General features: G+C 40.0%; 1 protein-coding gene across 1 annotated transcript in view; it reads right to left on the bottom strand.

Moving 5' to 3' along the window:
• Positions 1 to 5307: 5307 nt before the first annotated feature.
• SMC4 (structural maintenance of chromosomes 4) overlaps positions 5308 to 20612 on the bottom strand; it is a 37259-nt gene continuing 21954 nt past the window's right edge. The window contains exons 17-24 of the mRNA XM_060197567.1: positions 18974 to 19100; positions 14989 to 15178; positions 13206 to 13350; positions 8514 to 8687; positions 8209 to 8391; positions 7884 to 8116; positions 6141 to 6324; positions 5308 to 5559 (exon numbers count right to left, since the gene is read on the bottom strand). Coding sequence (XP_060053550.1) covers positions 5410 to 5559; positions 6141 to 6324; positions 7884 to 8116; positions 8209 to 8391; positions 8514 to 8687; positions 13206 to 13350; positions 14989 to 15178; positions 18974 to 19100 — 1386 coding nt within the window. The 3' untranslated portion in view covers positions 5308 to 5409. The remainder of the gene's footprint in view (positions 5560 to 6140; positions 6325 to 7883; positions 8117 to 8208; positions 8392 to 8513; positions 8688 to 13205; positions 13351 to 14988; positions 15179 to 18973; positions 19101 to 20612) is intronic.

Raw genomic sequence — 20612 nt, forward strand, 5'->3', positions numbered from 1 at the left:
AACTTTTCTATCTCCCAGCCCATCTAATTTGCTTTTTTAAATCCTAAATAAAGGACATGAAATAGCTCACTTGGTGTGCTGGTTTGCCATATATGGCAACCTGGATTTGAGCCTGGCCCCTACACTGGAAGAAGTTGCAGTGCTGTGGTTTTTCACTCTAATTGCCTTGTTGTCTCCATCTAAAATAAAACCAATAAACCCAAAGGGGTTGGGGACCAAAGTCCCTGATGAATAGCCAGGGAAGTGACTCAGTAATAGAATTGCATGCATAGGACCCTAGGTTCATTCCTGGGAATGGCCTATTCCAGGGTGGTGTCATAATCTACATATACAAAAACCCCAAATGAGCTGTTGCTTTCAGAACCTAAACTAGTTCAAAGTTTTCAGGTGGGTGGGCTGGATAGTGGCACACCTGGTTGAGCACATGTTATAATACTTAAGGACCTGGGATTGAGCCCCCAGTCCCCACCTGCAGGGGAAAGCTTTGCAAGTGGTGAAACACTGTTGCAGTTGTCTAGCTCTCTTCCTCTCTATCTCTCCCTAAATTTCTGGCTGTTTCTTTTTTTTTTTTTTTTCCTCCAGGGTTATTGCTGGGCTCGGTGCCTGCACATGAATCCACAGCTCCTGGAGGCCATTTTTCCCCTTTTGTTGCCCTAGTTGTTGCAGCCTCGTTGTGGTTATTATTGCCATTGTTGAGTTGCTTTGCTGTTGAATAGGACAGAGAGAAATGGAGAGAGGAGGGGAAGACAGAGAGGGGGAGAGAAAGATAGACACCTGCAGACCTGCTTCACCGCCCGTGAAGCGACTCCCCTGCAGGTGGGGAGCTGGGGGCTCGAACCGGGATCCTTACTCCGGTCCCTGCGCTTTGCGCCACGTGCGCTTAACCCACTGTGCCACCGCCCGACCCTCTTTTTTTTTTTATTATTTAATTATGAAAAAGGAGGAAAGAGAAAGAACCAGACATCACTGGCGTATGTGCTGCTGGGGATCAAACTCGGGACCTCATGCTTGAGAGTCCAAAGCACCACCTCCTGGACCACCTGGCTGTTTCTAATAGAGATAATAGAAAAAAATTAAAAATTGTCAGGTGATTAAGAGAACGTTCCTGGTACCATATATGTTATAAATTCATTTGGCTATGTTTACAGTATTGGTTTCTAAAATACTCCTGAAGTCTTACTTGCTAAGAGTAAGTTTGAACACTAAGATAGCTGTATTAAGCCAATTTAAGAACCGAGAGTATACCTAGCACATTTAACTTCTGTGTGAACAAAGAAAAAAGGGTGTAGTGGGTAAATACATATTCAGATATTGAGATAGGAATTTAAACACACAATAGTTAACTTTAGAACACATCTGAGTTTATTTCCTAAAACTATCCGTCCCAACTTCCTACATGCTATACAATGTGTGTTAACCATTGTGTCCTGTTTCTAAATCAGGTATCAATACCCACTTAAAATTATGTATTGGATAGACAAGAGGGAAATGGAGATGGAAGGGTGAGATAGAGACACCTGCAGCACTCATTCACCACCTGTGAAGCTTTTTTTTTGCTTTTTTATTTTTATTTATTCTCTTTTGTTGCCCTTGTTTTTATTGTTGTAGTTATTATTGTTGTTGTTGTTGTTGGATAGGACAGAGAGAAATGGAGAGAGGAGGGGAAGACAGGAGGAGAGAAAGATAGACACCTGCAGACCTGCTTCACCGCCTGTGAAGCGACTCTCCTGCAGGTGGGGAGCCGGGGGCTCGAACTGGGATCCTTATTCCAGTCCTTGTGCTTTGCGCCACCTGCGCTTAACCCACTGCGCTACAGCCCGACTCCCCCTGTGAAGCTTTTTATCTACAGGTGGAGACTGGGGACTTGAACCTGGATCATTCTGCATTGTACATGGGCGCTCAACCAGATGTACCACCACCCAGCCCCTAACCTTCCCTTTTTTTGGGTAATGAGAAATTTGCCCAAGGTCAAGTAGCTAGTCTATGTAACATTCTTCACAGCATTCATGTGGTTATTCTACCTTTAAAAGGTTACTAGAGCTTATAAGAATGTTTAGTAACTAAAAACTGGAACATATACAAGTTAACATTTTAGGCTTCATAATATAACTTGAGGCCAGGCAGTGGCACACCAGGCTGAATGAGCAGGTTGAGCCAGCTTTACAATGTGCAAGGATCCAAGCCCTGATTGCCAGCTGCGAGGGGGAAGCTTCTTAAGTGGTGAAAGTGTAGTAGGTGTTTCTCCCTCCCCACATTCCCTCAGTGTCTATCTTCATTAAATAAAATGAAACATTTAAAACAAAACTCGTCAGTCTGGACAAAGCTATTTGATGACTTTCATATAGAATGCATGATTACAAATATGCAAGTAAAAATATTTTAAATAATGAGAAAAAGCAGGAAAGAGAAACAGGTGGCCCGGGAGGTGTAGTGGATAAAGCACTGGACTTTCAAGCATCAAGTCCCGAGTTCAATTCCCAACAGCACATGTACCAGAGTAATGTCTATCTTTCTCATTAATAAAACCAGAACACTATGGCACATGTGCTACTAAGGGTCAAATGCAGGACCTCATGCTTGATGATTCAATATTTGATTCACTGTGCTACTTCCTAGGCCACAAGAACTGGTTTTAAATAACACAAGATAGAGTGAACCAGAGCATGACTGGCATAGGTGATGCCATGGATCAAACTTGGGACCTCATGGCTTTTAAATTTTTATTTCCTTTTGTTGCCTTATTGTTGTAGTTACTGATGTCATCGTTGTTGGATAGGACAGAGAGAAATGGAGAGAGGAGGGGCAGACAGAGGGGGAGAGACAGACACCTGCAGACCTGCTTCATGGTCTGTGAAGTGACTCCCCTACAGGTGGGGAGCCGGGGGCTGGAACAGCGATCCTTAAGCGGGTCCATTAAAACTTTGCGCCACGTGCGCTTAACCCGCCTGACTCCCTGGACCTCATGTTTTTAAATTCGTCTCTGGCCACTGTATCACCTCCCTGGCCACACAAATAATCATTAGACATGCTTTTGTTCTCTAGATTTTTTTTTTTTAACCAGGGTTTACTTAAAGCACAATTCTGAAATGTTTTTTTCTTTTAGTATTTATTCCCTTTTGTTGCCCTTGTTTTATTGTAGTTATTATTGTTGTTGGATATGACAGAAATGGAGAGAGGAGGGGAAGATGGGGAGAGACACCTGCAGACCTGCTTCACAGCTTGTGAAGTGACTCCCCTGCAGGTAGGGAGCCAGGGGCTTGAACCAGGATCCTTACACCAGTCCTTGTGCCTAAAATAAGTTTTATGTATAAAGTATGTATAATAGTAAACTTAGGGAGTCGGGCAATAGCGCAGTGGGTTAAGCGCACATGGTGCAAAGCTCGAGGACCAGCATCAGGATCCAGGTTTGAGCCTCCAGCTCCCAACCTACAGGGGAGTCGCTTCACAGGCAGTGTGCAGCTGTCTTTCTCTCCCCACCTCTCTCCATTTCTCTGTCCTGTAACAATAGGGAAAATAAACTTTGGGAGTTGGGCGGTAGTGCAGGGGGTTAAGCGCATGTGGCACAAAACACAAGGATGGCTTCAGGATCCCGGTTGCAGCCCCAGCTCCCCACCTGCGGGGGGAGTCGCTTCACAGGCGGTGAAGCAGGTCTGCAGGTGTCTATATCTCCCCCTCTCTCGGTCCTAACAATGACAGCAATAATTACAATAAAACAAGGGCAACAAAAGGGAATATTAAAATAGTAATCTTTGATATTTGTATTTAACTGCATAATGTACTCAAACTCAGGAGTGATAACTTTGTTTTCTTGCATATGAAGCTCTAATACAGGTTATTACAATATAGCAAAAGTTTTTTTTTTTTTTTTTTAAAGATTTTGTTTATTAATGAGAAAGATACGTGGAGAGAGAAAGAACCAGACATCACTCTGGCACATGTGCTGCCCGGGATCGAACTCAGAACCTCATGCTTGAGAGTCCAAAGCGCTATCACTGCGCCACCTCCCGGACCACATAGCAAGAGTTCTTACATAATCACTTTTCTCACCAATGAAAAAGAGTACTTGGTTGTTATGTAATCATTTTGATTAAAGACAAATGACCACATTTATTTCAGGTACTGGTTTATTTAAACCCATGCTAACATATTTACATTTCAAATAGGTTAGGACACAAAGTTTTGTTGAATTCTTAATTCCTAAATAATGGTTCACTGAATGATGGACTCATTAATCCAATATTATTCAGAATCATTATTTAGAAGGCAGAGACTGAATATCAGTTTTTTCAGAAAATTAAAAAGGGTCCCCACTTATTTTCAATAGCATACCATTCTTGAACCAATAGTGTTAAAACCCCAAGCCCTGGCTGAGAGGCCTTGCTGTAGAGCACATTTTATCATGAGAGGACCTGGGAAATTTCATATGAACTAAAGCATGTAGTTGTAGTACTCTCCTGTCTCATACCCTCAATTTGAGAAGGCGTATCCCGAGGAGCCACGCAAGAGCACCACCTGGTTAAGTGCACACATTACAGTGCGCAAAGACCTGAGTTCAGAACCCCCTGGTCCTCACCTATAGGGGGAAACTTCATGAGTGCTAGAGCTGCAGGTGTCCATCTTTCCCTCTCCTCTCAATTTGTCTTTATCCAATAGTAAAAAAATTTTTAAAAAAGTCTGCTGATAGTGATGGAGTCATGAAAGTGTCAAACTCCAGTGAAAAACCTTGGGGTGGAACAAAACCAACATGATATGCAAATAGCACTCCACCTTAGGCTTCCATTTATAGTGAGAGTGTGCACACGTGATCGAGTGCGTGGTATCGCAGTGCTATAACCCCAAATATGCAGGTTTTTTTGCAAGTGAATCCTCTTTCCTTTTCTCATTTCATAGGACAGTGCAGTCCCTGTATCCTTTTCTCAATGTGGCACAGCAAGGCACACACCCTATGCTGTAAGCTATTCTCCTGGTTCCCAGATTTCACTTTAAATTAGGCTGGTAGCAACTTGGGGTTAATGGCAAGTCATGTGGCCTACCAGGCATCTATTTCCCTCCTCCCCAGATGGTTGTAAATTTGTTGTTTCTTATAAGCCCCTAGTAGCAGGTATAGAAAATATTAAAACATTTTTTTTTTTTAACCAGAGCACTAGTCAGCTCTGGCTTATGGTGGTGCAGGGGATTGAACCTGGGACTTCAGAGCCTCAGGCATAGCAGTTTGTTTACATAACCATTATGCTATCTACTCCCGCCCCAAAACATTAAACTTCTTAAATGTCAACTAACAGCATAAAATAGAAACCAGTTGTGTAATTCAATTTGGGAATATTTTATTTACAAATTATAATTCTGTACAAGTAAAAAACCAGCTATACATACACAATATTCAATTTTAAGAATCCTTTAAGAACAAACTTAAAGTTCTTTTGATGCAATTTCCTTTGGGTTTACTGCCACACTTTTTGTTATATTGTATGTCTTGTAAATTCCTATAAGTCTATCTGAAATCTCAAACATATTATTTCGAAGAGAAATTATTATGAACTGGGCATTTTTTGTTTGTTCCTAGAGAAAAAGAAAAAATAAGATCTTAGAAATATTAACAGTAACATAATAAACATTTCTTTCTTAATTTTTGGGCAATAACAAAGCATGATTATGAACAACAGTATTTTGGCTTAAAAGGATTATGGGTTTTTCTGAATACAACTTGCTTAAAAAACTTGGTAAAAAAGTGATCTAGCTAAAAGTTCTGAGACGCTAACTACTAATTTACATTGCTGCTTTTTATTTTACTTTCCCAAATGAAAACACTTGGTTGAAAGTAAAGGATCTGGATTCGGTCTCCTTTGATACTATAGAACATGAATTTAATGAATGGGAGAAAACACAAATATCTTTAGAGAAATGGGACCATGCTGTGGCACACCTGGATAAGTGCATGTACTATATATAGTGTGCAAGGACCTGGGCTCAAGTCCCTGGCCCCCACCAACAGAAAGTTTGAGAGGTGAAATAGACCTGCAAGTATCTCTTTACTTCCCCCACCCCTCTCAATTTCTATCTCTATCCAATAAATAAAATTTTCATAAAGTTTAAGAGAACATAAAAAAATTCAGTAGGAAAACATATAATTGACTACTTACATATATGTAAAATGCAACAATGGACACATTTTTAAAATCAAGCGCTGCATCAATCTCATCCATAAAATATAATGGTGTAGGTTTGTAGTGGTGAAGAGCAAACACTAAGGCCAATGAACTTAGTGTTTTCTCTCCTCCTGAAAGGTTAAAGATTTTCTTCCAACTTTTCTTAGGTGGTCGAACACTGAAACAAGAAAGAATCTATTATTTATTTATTTTGGTGGTCTCTGGCTTAGGAGGGAATGAACTTGGGACTTTGGAGCCTCAAGCATGAAAGTCCTCTTTGCATAACCATTATGCTATTCCCCAATCCACAATTACTTGTTAAGCTAAAGTTAAGACAGCTGTTTTTTTATATTTATTTTCTCTTTTGTTGCCCTTGTTGTAGTTATTATTATTGTTGTTATTGATGTCATCGTTAGATAGGACAGAGAGAAATAGAGATAGGAGAGGAAGACAGAGGCGGGGAAGGATAAGACACCTGCAGACCTGCTTCACCGCCTGTGAAGAGACTCCCCTGCAGGCGGGGAGCCGGGGGCTTTAACCGGGATTCTTAATGCCGGTCCCTGCACTTTGTGCCATGTGCACTCAACCCATTGTGCTATCCCCCAACTCCCTACTTATTATATTTTTATATAACCTGGTTTCTGCAGCCTTCCTTGAGAATCTCTACTTTGCTTCTTATGAGTCTGAATTTTGGGAGGGTTTATTTTATGAAACAGTAAGAGGAGGAACATGTAGAAAACTTACCAACATTTAAAAATACTTAAATAGGCTAAGTACTTTTTGCCATTCCTCCTGGTTCACAAAGCAATGTTTGAATAATAAAGTGGTCTGGGAGCAGCGTAATTGTGCATGCTACTTTTTTTTCCCCTTTTGCTATTACCTGTAAAGTGGCAGGTTTTTTTTTTTTTTTTTTTTGTCTCCAGGGACTTGGTGCCTGCTCCTGGAGGCTATTTTTTCCTATTTGTTGCCCTTGTTGTTTGTTGTTATTGGATAGGACAGAGAAGTTGAGAGAGGAGGGGAAGACAGAGAGGGGGAGAGAAAGACACCTGCAGACCTGCTTCACAGCTTACAAAGCTCACCCCCTGCCTCCCCGCAGGTGGAAAGCCGGGGGCTCAAACCGGGACTCTTTTTTTTTAAATTTAGTATTTATTTTCCCTTTTTATTTTTTTAATTTTTTTTTTTTTATAGAGAGGAAGAGACACTGCTGAACTGCTCTACTGCACATAAGGATCCCCTTCATACAGATGGGGACTTGAACCCAGATTCTTTTTTTTTTTTAATAATTAAGTACATGAAAATATTTGCAAGACAATTCATAATTGTTGTTGTTATAGTTACTGATGTCATCATTGTTAGGACACAGAGAAATGGAGAGAGGAGGGGAAGACAGAGAGGGGGAGAGAAAGACACCTGCAGACCTGCTTCACCGATTGTGAGGCAACCCCCCTTCAGGTGGGGAGCCGGGTCTAGAACTGGGATCCTTACTCAGGTCCTTGCACTTTGCGCCTTACCCCCGTGCTACCGCCCGACTCCCAAACCGGGATTCTTATGCAGGTCCTTGAGCCTTTCATCATGTAAGGTTAATTTGGTGCGCTACTGCCCGGCCCCCTAGCACCAGCTTTTAAAATGCCAGTACTTAAACAACTTCATACTTATTGTCAAGTAAAACTGTGGATCTAGCCTTCAAATTCAACCCTTAAGAATTTAGAGAATTAAAAACTCAGTATAATTACAAACCTGAACATGATTCCTTCAGAGAAAGGATCCAAGCTATCTACAAGCTCCAGTTCAGCATCCCCTCCCAAAGTAAGCATCTGGTAATTTTCCTTTAATTTATTTGTTATGATATAAAAACCTGCCATGAATTCATTAAGCCTTTGTTTACGAAGATCTTCATATGCCTGTCTAAAATTATCTCTTTCAGAAGTAATTTTGTCCAATTCAGCTACTCGTTGTAAATATAATTCTTCCTAGGAAAAGATTATGAGAAAACATTTATTCAGCTAAAGATCACAATTTTAAAAGAATAAAGAGATCATTTATTTTTTTCAAATTTTAATACCTTCTTTTTGTACTCTGCAATAGCACCAAGGTTTGGCTTCATTTCATGACACTGAGCTTCCAAAAGTGCAATTTGATTTGTTATAGAATCTGGATTCTTGATTGCTTCAAGATCCTCTGGACTTAGAATAGAAATCTCCCTGACTGGATTATCTTCTATGGGATGCAATGATATTTTTGAAATCTAAAAGTTTTAATTAAAATGAGAATCAGAGAAGGCATTACACTTAAGTTCATTATTAAATGCTTCCATCCCAGACCCATATAAAATGTTTTTTAAGTTATACTTAATGTGAACAAACTCACCTCTTTTTGCCAATATTTTATTTTAGAATTATGTTCAGTGATGTGACCATCTATTTGTTCAAGTTTCAGTTTAATACTAAGTGCATCTTTTTGAAGAGCATGTTCATTTTCTTGAATTACTTTTAGTTCTTGAAGTAGATTACGATGTTCTTTCTGGATCTCTGGTAAAGACTCCTAAAAACCAATAAATCAACTGCTACAGATTTAACAATTTCATACTACAAAGATAAAGTTAGTGATCTCATACTCCTATTTTAAAGTATTTTGAATCAAATTACTTAAAAAAAAAAAAAACTGGGGATTCGACTTCCGGAGGCGGAGCTACGAGCAGCAGATCACTTTCTCTCCTCTCCTCTCCTCTCCCGGATCAACTAGGAATACCAAAGGAGACCACCCGGACCGAAACAAGACAGGACTAGAATGACCACAGAAACCCAGTAAATCACCCGTGAGTACAAACACGCGTGGCTGGTGACAGAGAGGAGAGAGGGGCCTAAGGAGAGATTAAGTGACTGCTAACAGTTCGACAGTTTGTCAGTGGAGACACCACCTCCAGTCTGCTCCACCAACAAGGGGACAGCTGAAGGGAGGAAAGGACTCCCCAGAGACTCACCAAGTACAACTCTGAGTCTCCATTGCTACTACCCTCAGAATCTGGAGCAGCAACAGGGAGGGACACCAGGGCACAGAGATCTAACCGGGAAACTCAGGAGAAGACCTATACCTCGGTGGCATAGCTGAAGGGCTGTGAAAGTCTCTTTGCATAACCACTGGATTATCTCTGCCACACCCTGCTTTATCTCTTGGTCAGGAGTCATTGATTAAGCCAAGAAGCCTATTGATAGTTTAAAAGCCCTCAGGCTACCATAGCCTACAGGGAAAAAAAAAAAGGCTTTTACACCACTGAACTCCAACTCAGGGATTGAAAAAACTGTTAACTTATATAAAATGGTTAAAACAACAAGAAAAAATAATGGAGACTCGAACCAGGACAAGAGTCCAGCTAAAAGTCCTCCAGAGGGCGAAGCACAAAACAACGAGTTCAACATCCAAACATTAGCTAAGGAAATAATAACAGGAGTGAGTAAAGAATTTGAAAAAATTGTAATCAGAACTGCAGGAACAACAAATGAGAATATGGAAGAAAATTCTAATAATAATCGCATGGTTATTAGAGAGCTGAAAGCTGAAATTGCTGAGCTAAGAAGGCAACTAGCTGAACAAGCTAAAACAGTATCAGAGCAGGGCAACAAAATAGATGAACTCCAGAAAGCAGTAGAGGGCAGAGAGAATAGAATCAATGAGGCTGAAGACAGAATTAGCAAGATTGAGGATGAATTAGAGACAACTAAAAAAGAAGTAAGAGATCTCAAAAAGAGATTAAGAGATGCTGAAAACAACAACAGAGTCCTATGGGATGACTTCAAAAGAAACAATATACGCATTATTGGCTTACCAGAGGAAGAAAGAGAAGGGGAGGAAGAAAGCGTTCTCCAGGCCATAATAGCTGAAAATTTCTCTAGTCTAGACAACACCAAAGACATAAAGATTCAAGAAGCCCAGAGGGTCCCAAACAGAATTAACCCAGACCTAAAGACACCAAGACATGTCATACTTAGATTGGAAAGGAATAAGGATAAAGAAAGGATCCTCAAGGCTGCAAGAGAAAAACAGAGTCACCTACAAAGGAAAACCCATAAGATTAGCAGCGGACTTCTCCATACAAACACTACAGGCCAGAAGAGAATGGCAAGATATCTATCGAGTGCTCAATGAGAAAGGCTTTCAGCCAAGAATACTATATCCTGCTAGATTGTCATTCAGACTAGATGGAAGCATCAAAACCTTCTCAGACAAGCAACAGTTGAAGGAAGCAACCATCACCAAGCCTGCCTTGAAAGAAGTTCTGAAAGGTTTCCTATAAACAACCAGACCACCACAAATAGAACATATATCAAAACACTCTAAAACTCTACCAGAATGGCGTTAAAATATCTTCAATCTTTGATATCAATAAATGTGAATGGCCTGAATTCATCTATTAAAAGACAGAGTAGGAAGATGGATCAGAAAACACAACCCAACAATATGTTGTCTACAGGAAACTCACCTAACGCAACAAGACAAACACAGACTTAAAGTGAAAGGATGGAAAACTATCATTCAAGCCAATGGCCCACAAAAAAGGGCAGGAACAGCTATTCTCATATCTGACATGATAGACTTTAAAATAGATAAGATTAAAAAAGATAGGAATGGACACTACTTAATGCTCAGAGGATCAGTCAATCAAGAGGACTTAACAATTATTAATATCTATGTACCCAATGAGAAGCCATCTAAATACATCAAACTTCCACTGAAAGAGCTACAGCAATATATTAACAGTAACACAATCATAGTAGGGGACTTCAACACCCCACTATCTCAACTTGACAGATCATCCAGGCAGAAAATCAGTAAAGACATAAGGGAGCTAAATGAAGAGATAGATAAACTAGAACTATTGGACATTTTCAGAGTCATTCATCCCAAGAAACTGGAATACACATTTTACTCAAATCCACATGGATCATTCTCAAGGATAGACCATATGTTAGGCCACAAAGACAGCATCAGCTTATTCAAGAGCACTGAAATCATCCCAAGCATCTTCTCAGACCACAGTGGAATTAAACTAACACTTAACAATCAACAAAAGATTAGTAACAGTGCCAAAATGTGGAAGCTCAACAGTACACTTCTTAACAACTTCTGGGTCAAAGAGGAAATCAAGGAAGAAATCAAAATGTTTCGAGAGTTCAATGAAAATGAAGACACAAGCTATCAAAATATTTGGGACACAGCTAAAGCAGTCCTAAGAGGGAAGTTCATAGCCATACAAGCACACATTAGGAAACAAGAAAAGGCACAAATAAACAGCCTGATTGCACATCTTAAAGACCTAGAAGAAGAACAACAAAGGAACCCTAAAGCAACCAGAAGGACAGAAATTACTAAAGTTAGGGCAGAAATAAATAACATTGAGAATAGGAAAACCATACAAAAGATCAATGAAAGTAAATGTTGGTTCTTCGAAAGAGTAAACAAAATCGACAAACCTTTAGCCAGACTCACAAAACAAAAAAGGGAGAAGACCCAAATAAATCGGATAGTAAATGAAAGAGGAGATATCACAACAGACACTGCAGAAATTCAACATATCATGCGAGGCTTCTATGAACAACTATATGCCACCAAGTTAGAGAACCTGGAAGAAATGAATGATTTCCTAGATACCTACCAACTTCCAAAACTAAGTAAAGAGGAAGTGGATAACATGAACAGGCCCATCACAGCTAATGAAATTGAAACAGTTATCAAAAATCTTCCCAAAAATAAAAGTCCTGGACCAGATGGTTTTACAAATGAATTCTACAAAACTTTCAAAGAAGAACTAATACCTCTACTTTTAAAAGTCTTCCAGAAGATTGAAGACACTGGAATACTCCCTGCCAGCTTCTATGAAGCCAACATCACCCTGATACCAAAAGCAGACAGGGACATAAAAAAAAAAAGAAACAGCCAGGGTTTGGCAGCTATGTTCACAATCCTGGTTATATTAATGGCCTTCCAGAGTCCATATGTACATATGTATAGATTTGTCAAAGTTTATTAAACTGCATACTTGTTTTGCAGTGCTGAGCCTACACATGCATGACTCCACCACACCTAGACCAAAAGTTCTTTATATTTCAGAGAGAGAAAGAGATACCATAGCATCACTACACCATTCACAGAGCTTTCTCTAGTGTCATCTCTGGTGCTTCAGTATGGTACCAGGGCTTGAACCTAGGGCACAATAAGGCATGACACAACCAGGTGAGTTATACCCTGACCCTGAACTTTACACTTTTTAATGTGTCATCTTTTGTTGTCACTTATGCCTCAATAAAGTGGTTTTTCAAAAAAAAAAAAAAAAAAAAAACTCACACAGGGTCAGGTGGTGGTGCACCTGGTTAAGCACATAAGGACGGGGGTTCAAGCCCCCAGGCCCTGCCTGCAGGGAAAAGCTTCACAAGTGCCGAAGCAGGGCAGCTGTCTCTTTCTCTTTTCCTCTCCCTTCCCTCTCAATTTCTGGCTGTCTCTGTCCAATAAAGAAAATTTTAAAAAGTGGTAGAACCCATGTTTGAGCTCTTGCTCCCTACCTGTGGAGGCGGGACAGACACAAGAGACACACTTCACAAGCAATGAAGCAGATCTGCATGTCTTTCTCCCGCTCATTATTTTGTTATATCAAAATAACTGGCCCCTGGGAGTGGCATCACAGTGCCAACACTGAGCCCAGTGATAACCCTACTGACAAAACAAACAAACAAACAAAAATCTAAAATGAGAGAGAGAGAGACACCAGAGCACTTCTCAGCTCTTGTGGTGGTGTTGGGGGTTGAAGCTGGGAGCTTAGAGCCTCAGGCATGAGTTTTTTACATAACCATCCATTACTATCTCCCAAAGCCTTAAAATTAACTCTTTAGTTACAGAAAGGTTACTACTCATTTCTATTACACAAAGGTAATATAGTTTATTACTCAGGGAGCCTATATAGGATTTCTCCACTTAATATCTTTAGAGGAGAGAGGTGACATCAAAGCACCACTCTATTATCCACGGGAGTCACAAGTTATCTCCTGGCTCCCACAATGTAAGCCTTACCTCTGCAGCATTTGTATTCTGTATAACTTCTGTTGCCTTTTCTTCAAGATTTTTCAGTTCTGCTGTAAGGTCTTCTACTTCTTTCTCAGTATCTTTTATTTCTTTCTCCGTGCGAAAGACAGAGTCTTGTGCTTTTTTAAGATTCCTAAACAAAGAATATATTTAAAGATGTGCTAATATATACCAAATACCAAAGGACTTTTCATGACATTAATGTTTCCTTTCTTTTAAATATTTTATTTATTCGTGAAGAAGATAGGCAGAGAAAGAGAAGTAACCAGACATCACTCTGGTATTTGTGCTGCTGGGGACTGAACTCAGGACCTCATGCCTGAGAGCCCTGTGCTTTATCCACTGTGCCTCATTTTCTCTCTCTCTTTTAAATTATTACCTTTACTTCTTGGATACAGAGAGCTAGAAATAGGGAAGGTGGTGACAAAGAGGGAGAGAGACAAAGAGACACTTGCAACACTGCTTCACCACTTGCAAAGTGCTCCCTCTGCAGGTAGGGGCTCAAGCCCAGGTCCTTGCAAATTATATGTGCTCAACAAGGTAGGCCACTACCCAGGCCCCTGTGCCCCATTTTCTCTATTACAGATTTAAAAACCATACTTGAATTGATTTTTTAAAAATATCTGTTTTGTAGGAGTCCGGCGGTAGCGCAGGTTAAGCGCATGTGGCGCAAAGTGCAAGGACTGGCGTAAAGATCCCAGTTCGAGCCCCCGGCTCCCCACCTGCAGGGGCTGTTTCGTGGTGAAACAGATCAGCAGGTGTCTATCTTTGTCTCCCCACCTTTCCCTCCTCTCTCCATTTCTCTGTCCTATCCAACAACAACAACATCAATAATAACTACAATAATAAAACAAGGTCAACAAAAGGGAAAATAAATGTTTTTTTTAGAAAAACATTTGTTTTGAGAGAGAGCCACCAAAGCACTGCTCAGCCCGGGTTCACAGTAGTGTGGGAGGATGAACCAGGGGCTTTGGAGCCTTAGGCATGAAAGTCACTCTTTTTGTTAAAAACAACAAAAAAGATTGAGGGTGGGGCAGGGTAAGATACACACCAGTGTATCACTCTGGCACATCCAATGCTAAAGACTGAACTTGGGACCCCATGCTTGAGAATCTAATCCTTTATACTACCTCTTTGTCTTTGTTTATTAGTCTCTACACCCATGATGAAACTATACCTTTAATTTTAATTTGCTAAAAGACCTTCATATCTTTTGTTCTCAGACCAAGACTTATATAAATTAACTACCTAGTTCCCTAAGCTAGAAAACAAAAGCTGATTTCTTTCTTTCTTAATATACTTTTTTTGGGGTCTTTTCCTGGGTAAATTTTTTTCTTTATCTTCCCTTTTGTTGCCTTTTTTTAATTGCTGTTGTAGTTGTTGTTAATGATGTCATTGTTAGGACAGAGAGAAATGGAGAGAGGAGGGGAAGACAGAGTGGAGAAGAGAAAGATAAGACACCTGCAGACCTGCTTCAATGCCTGTGAAGCTACTCCTGTGCAGGTGGGGAGCCGGGGACTCGAACCGGGATCCTCACGCCAGTTCTTGTGCTTCGCGCCATGTGCGCTTATGGGCGCTTAACCAGCTGTTACCACCCGACTCTCAGCTGATTTCTTTCTTTACAACAGTGGGGGCCTAGGGGTGGTCAACACATTTGCTTACCACTTAAACCATAAAAAATGCTGTTTCCCAGAGACATTAACTTTTAAATATGCATATCCTACCCATTATGGAACTAGGAAAAATAGGTTAGGTAGTGTGCATACTTTACCTGTCAGCAGTCTTGATTGCTACTTGGGCTTTAGTAATAGCAGAAGCACATTCATCTAATTGCTTATTTATCTTATCAAGTTTGTCTTGTTGGGCCTTGAGTTTATGGTTATTGATTTCTATGATGAGACTGTGTAACCTTTTAACTTCATCTTCTACTTTATTAGCTCTCTCAGCCACATTGTCATATTCTGAAATTAAAAAAAAATAATAATTTGCATCATAGGCAAATTAGTATCATTGTTAGATGTAAATTTCTTCAATTCGATTTTCAATATGATTCAACCCAATAACTGCAAAACATGTCAGACATTTGGAGGAAGTCTTTAACGGCAGACCAAATAGCAAAAATAAATGTCAAAAATAAATGGTGTTACAATAAAACAACATATGGCTAAGTTCTCTGGAAAACACTCAATCCACTTCTTCCTCAAAAAAATATTCTGGATAGAAATAGAAATCGAGGGGGTGGGGTTAAATAATGGTTATATAAAGAGACTCAGGTCTGAGGCTCCAAGTCCCAGGTTCAATCCTCATAAGCCATAGCTGAGCAGTGAGAAGGGCTCTGGTAAAAATAAATAAAGTAAAGAAAAAAGTAGAAATTGAGGGAGCAATGTTTCACTGCTCATGAAGATCCTCCACCACATAGTTGGGGACGAATGTCTTACTCCTGTCATTGCACAAGCACGTTTACCCCGCCCCCTCACGTTTTTTAAAATCTTAAAAATATATATTTTATTTTCCCTTTTGTTGCCAGTTGTTTTTTTTAATCGTTGTAGTTATTATTGTTTTTAATGATGTCATCGTCGTTGGATAGGACACAGAAATGGAGAGAGGAGGGGAAGACAGAGAGGGGGAGAGAAAGGCACTTGCAGACCTGCTTCCCCGCCTGTGAAGGGACTCCACTACAAGAGGGGAGCCGGGGGCTGGAACCGGGACCTTTATGCCAGTCCACTTGCGCTTTACCCCGCATGCGTTTAACCTGATGCGCTACTGCCTGGCTCCCACATTTATTTTTTTAATAGTGTCACACATTTAAGCTCCTTTTCAGAGATTATTTCAACCTTTTTGGAAGGTGCCTCCCTGACTACTGCCTTCACAATTTTTATCTTTAGATAGTATGTTTGATACTGCCAAATTGTGACTAGTTTATTCTCAAATCTAAAAATTCTTGACTACATAGTATAATAGTAAGGCAGACAAGGTTAACTAGCAATCTTCTGTGACAACACAGTTAAAAGGCATGTTTCCTAAATTCCTTTTTAGGTGCATTCAAAAGAAAAAAAATTGAAAGCAGTTGTGAGCTGTCCATTAGTAAGCAGTGTAAATTTGGATTTTCCAGGTGTTTTTATGAACACCAATAGGGAGTGACATCGGTTTCTATGGTGGTGGTTGCAGCTGAGATGCAATGTGCTGTAGCTGCTATTGGTTGTTAAGTGTTCTTTTCACAATTTGAGACATGGCTTTTTCATTATAGATGCAGTATACCCCTCTCCCCTTTCTTTTAATAAATAATAAAAACTGCAGCCTGGGAAATGGAATTGTGGGTAGAGCATTGGTTTCTCAAGCATAAGGTCCTGAGTTCAGTCCCTGGCATCATAAGTGCCAAAGTTAATGACCTGGTCTGTCTCTTATAAATAATAATAAACCTTTGGTCAAGAATAGAGCAAAGAGGCTTTCATGCCTGAGACTCCATAGATCACAGGTTCAATTCCCGCTACAAATATATGGAGCATCATGAAAAGGTTTAAAAGCCAGTGCTGAGAAGTGTCAGATCTGGTCTGTCACCTCTCTCTCACATTAAAATAGAAAAAAACAAACAAACAAACAAAAAAAACCCCAACTATATCTAGAAGGTAAAACCACAAAGTTTATTTAACTTGTGGAAAGAGATTCTCGTTTGGCATGTGAGGGAGGATTTGCTAAGAAAAGAACAAGACTACTATTGTTTTCATTCTATCTTCTCTCATAGCTTATAGGCTGGAATTTCAACTTCTCCTAAATCTTTCCTCTTTTCTGGATAGAGTATAAGAGACACAGAGGAAGAGAGATATCATAGTGTCACTCCAATTTTCTGATGCATGGTGCTCCAGGTGGTGGCCAAGGGCTCAAATTCCGGTCTTCATAAATAGTAAACTGTGTGCTCTACCCAGTGAGCTACCTCCCAGCCCCCTAAAATTCTATAACTTGTTACATCTCCATTGTTTGGGAGCCCTACACAGAAAATCTCTTGCTTCACCTTTAAGTCCATCATGGAGTTTAACTCAGATTACATTTGGTTCTTTTTCCCTCAAATATTTGGTTCTTAAAAATAAAACACCCTGTCCTCTTCTGGGCATTGCATTCCCCTTCCCTAAGGACAATAAACAAACACTTAAAAGGGAAGGGTAGTCCAGACACAGCATGGTTATGCCAAAAGATTTTTATGGGGAATCGGGAGGTAGCACAGCGGGTTAAGCGCAGGTGGCGCAAAGCACAAGGACTGGTGTTAGGATCCCGGTTTGAGCCCCCAGCTCCCCACCTGTAGAGGAGTCGCTCCACAAGCGGTGAAACAAGTCTGCAGGTGTCTATCTTTCTTTCCCTGTCTTCCCCTCCTCTCCAATTCTCTCTGTTCTATCCAACAACAACGATATCGACAACAGCAGCAATATAACTATAATAAAACAAGGGCAAAAAAAGGGAATAAATAAATAAAAGATTTTTATGATTGAGGCTCATTAAGATCCAGGTTCAATACTTAGGCATCACCATAAGCCAGAACTAAGAAATGCTCTAGTCAATCTCTTTTTTTAAAAATAAAAGAAGGGGGGGGGGAGGAGAGAGAAACACTGGCACCTTTGCTTTACCACTCATGAAGCTTCCACTACAAGTGGGGTCCAGAGGTTTGAATATGGATCCTGGTGCTTGGTAACGTGTGCTCTATCAGGTGTGCCACAAGGCTGGCTCCTGGCTCATTCCTGCCTCTGAGCCACTGCAATTATATTCTCTACACTCTGTGGAATGCTCTTCTCCCAAACTCCCACATTGTTGGCCCTTATATTTCCTGTAAATCTTTGCTCAAATACCAGAAAACCGTCTAATCAGTGTGCTTATCTGATCACATCTACCACTGCCTAGTAACCCTGCTGTTTTACAGATTATGCAATACAACCCGATATAACATGAAATATTATCTTTCATTTACCTATCTTAACTGGAGCCTCTCAAGAAAACTACATCACTGAAACTTCCCCTACCTAGTGCAATGGGGCAAGGTTTGATCCTGGGTCACATGCTGGCAAAGCAGGTATAATACTTCCCAGATGAGTTGTTTTGCCAACCCAAAGCCTTATTAAAAATAAACACAGCCAGAAAAACAGAATAACCTATGAACTCCCCCTTCTGCTCAAAGACTCTATTTTTACAATGTCATAAGAAAATGTTCTGGAAGGAAAAATGTGTTTTCCAAGTTATCTAACATTTGCTTTTTATTCTTCACATTTCCTGTGTGCTTGGGTTTAAGTGAATTAGATTCTCCAAATCTTCACTTTCCTAACCAATAAAATTGGCTCATAGTTTTCACCAAGACTGGGCAAAAAAAAAGGTATGAAATTAAAAGGTTAGGTTCTATAATCAGACTGCCTTGGTCCTGGAATATCCTCCTCTGTGCACATATATGCTATATGTCCTTGTACAAATTGTATATTTAAAGAATTCTGTGCTTTATCTTCCTGTCAAAGGAAATCTTTTGCCATGTGCGCTAAGTCCGCTGCGCTACCGCCGGACTCCCATCAAATGAAATCTTATAATTATCTTGAATATTAAATCAAGTTTTTGTTGCTGTTGTTTGGCCAAAAGCAGTGCTCAGCTCTGGCTAATAGTGCTGATGGAGTTTGAACCTGGGACCATGGAGCCTCAGGGATGAAAGTCTCTTTGCATAACCACTATACTATCTGCAGAGAAAAATATTGACAGTTCAAAGAATAAAGTCTGTATCTTAGACATACCTGTTTTGAAAGTAGTAACATTTTCTTCTAGAAGTTTCTGCTTTTTTTTGTCAGGGGCTGTAGCAAGTACATTAGCTTCAAGCTCTTTAACTTGGACATTCAAATATTCTTCTTGCTCTGACAAACGCTAAAGAAATATTTTAATGTTCAAAATAAAAAAATCAGCAAGAATATTATTTGCCTTAAATATTTACTTTAAAAAATTGCATTAATGAGGCTGGGTGGTGGCACAACTGGTTGAGTGCACGTTACAATGAGCAAGGATCTGGGTTCGAGTCCCTAGTCCCCACCTGCAGTTGGAAATTTTTGCAAGGGGTGAAAAGGGCTGCAGGTGTCTCTCCCCTCTCAATTTCTAGCTGTCTGTATCCAATAATAAAGATTAAAAAAAAAAATCACACTAAAAAAAAAAATCACACTAAAGTTGCCTTCCATGTGTAAGGGACTAGGACTGGTCTCCAGCACATGAAAACAGCAAGGACTAAAAATAGGTGCACCTCCATGGATGGTAAGAGTGGTATTTTAATCTTTCTTTCTTTCTTTCTTTCTTTCTTTCTTTCTTTCTTTTTTTAGAATCTATTTATTTATTAATGAGAAAGATAGGAGGAGAAAGAACCAGATATCACTCTGATAACATGTGCTGTTGGGGATTGAACTTGGGACCTCATGCTTGAGAATCCAATGATTTACCACTATGCCACATTCTGGACCACTACATTCTTCTTTCAACCATCCCTAGGCCACTCTACAAATACATAGTAAAAATTGGGTTGGTAGGTGGTTTTGGACAGAGCTTGAAGGAATCCTTTTAAGTGAGATAAACCAGAAAGAGAAGAGTGAATATGGAATGCTCTCAATCAGGAAGACAGAAGTTGAAAAACAAGAGCAGAAATATTGCACCAAAGCAAAAGACTGGGGAGGGAGTGAGCTTTTAGGTCCTGGTTCATAATGGTGGAACTTTAGACTAGGGGTGAGAGTGTTTTACAGAAAAAAATTGTACCCATTATCAACTGTATTTATGGTAAGTCATTAATAGCCCCAGTTAAATAAAAAAGGGAAGAGAGAGAGAGAGAGAGAGAGAGAGAGAGAGAGAGAATGCTTAGGTTCTGAAATCAGAATGCCTTGGTCACAGCGAGAGCGTGAGCTTAGGTTCTGGGATCAGAATGCCTTGGTCCTAAAACACATACACACTTGTGCACATTAAAAAAGACAGTAGACACTCATTTTCCTAAGCAGGAAAATATCCAACTTTGAAAGAGAACAAAAAGGGAGGCCAGGCACTTTCACACCCAGTTGAGTGCACAAGTTACAATGTGCCAGAACTCAAGTTTAAGTCCCATGTCCCCACCTGCAGAGAAGAAGCTACACAAGTGGTAAAGCAGTACTGCAGCTTTCTCCTACTCTCTCTACCCAGCTTCCTCAATCAATTTCTGTCTCTTTTTAATAAATAATAAAAGGAAAAAGAATGAAAACAAAAGGTCAGAGATGTTAAGGAAAAAAATATTTCTATGGCATACAAGTGGAACACAGTAATACCACTGGATGTAGCAACAACATGACAGAAATTTATACAGAGTACCAAGGAGACAAATATCAAGCAACAGAAGCAGCTTTTGACAAACTGCTATTGAATTCCACTAAC

Source organism: Erinaceus europaeus, chromosome 9 (assembly GCF_950295315.1).
Source record: "Erinaceus europaeus chromosome 9, mEriEur2.1, whole genome shotgun sequence".
Classification (NCBI taxonomy): domain Eukaryota; kingdom Metazoa; phylum Chordata; class Mammalia; order Eulipotyphla; family Erinaceidae; genus Erinaceus; species Erinaceus europaeus.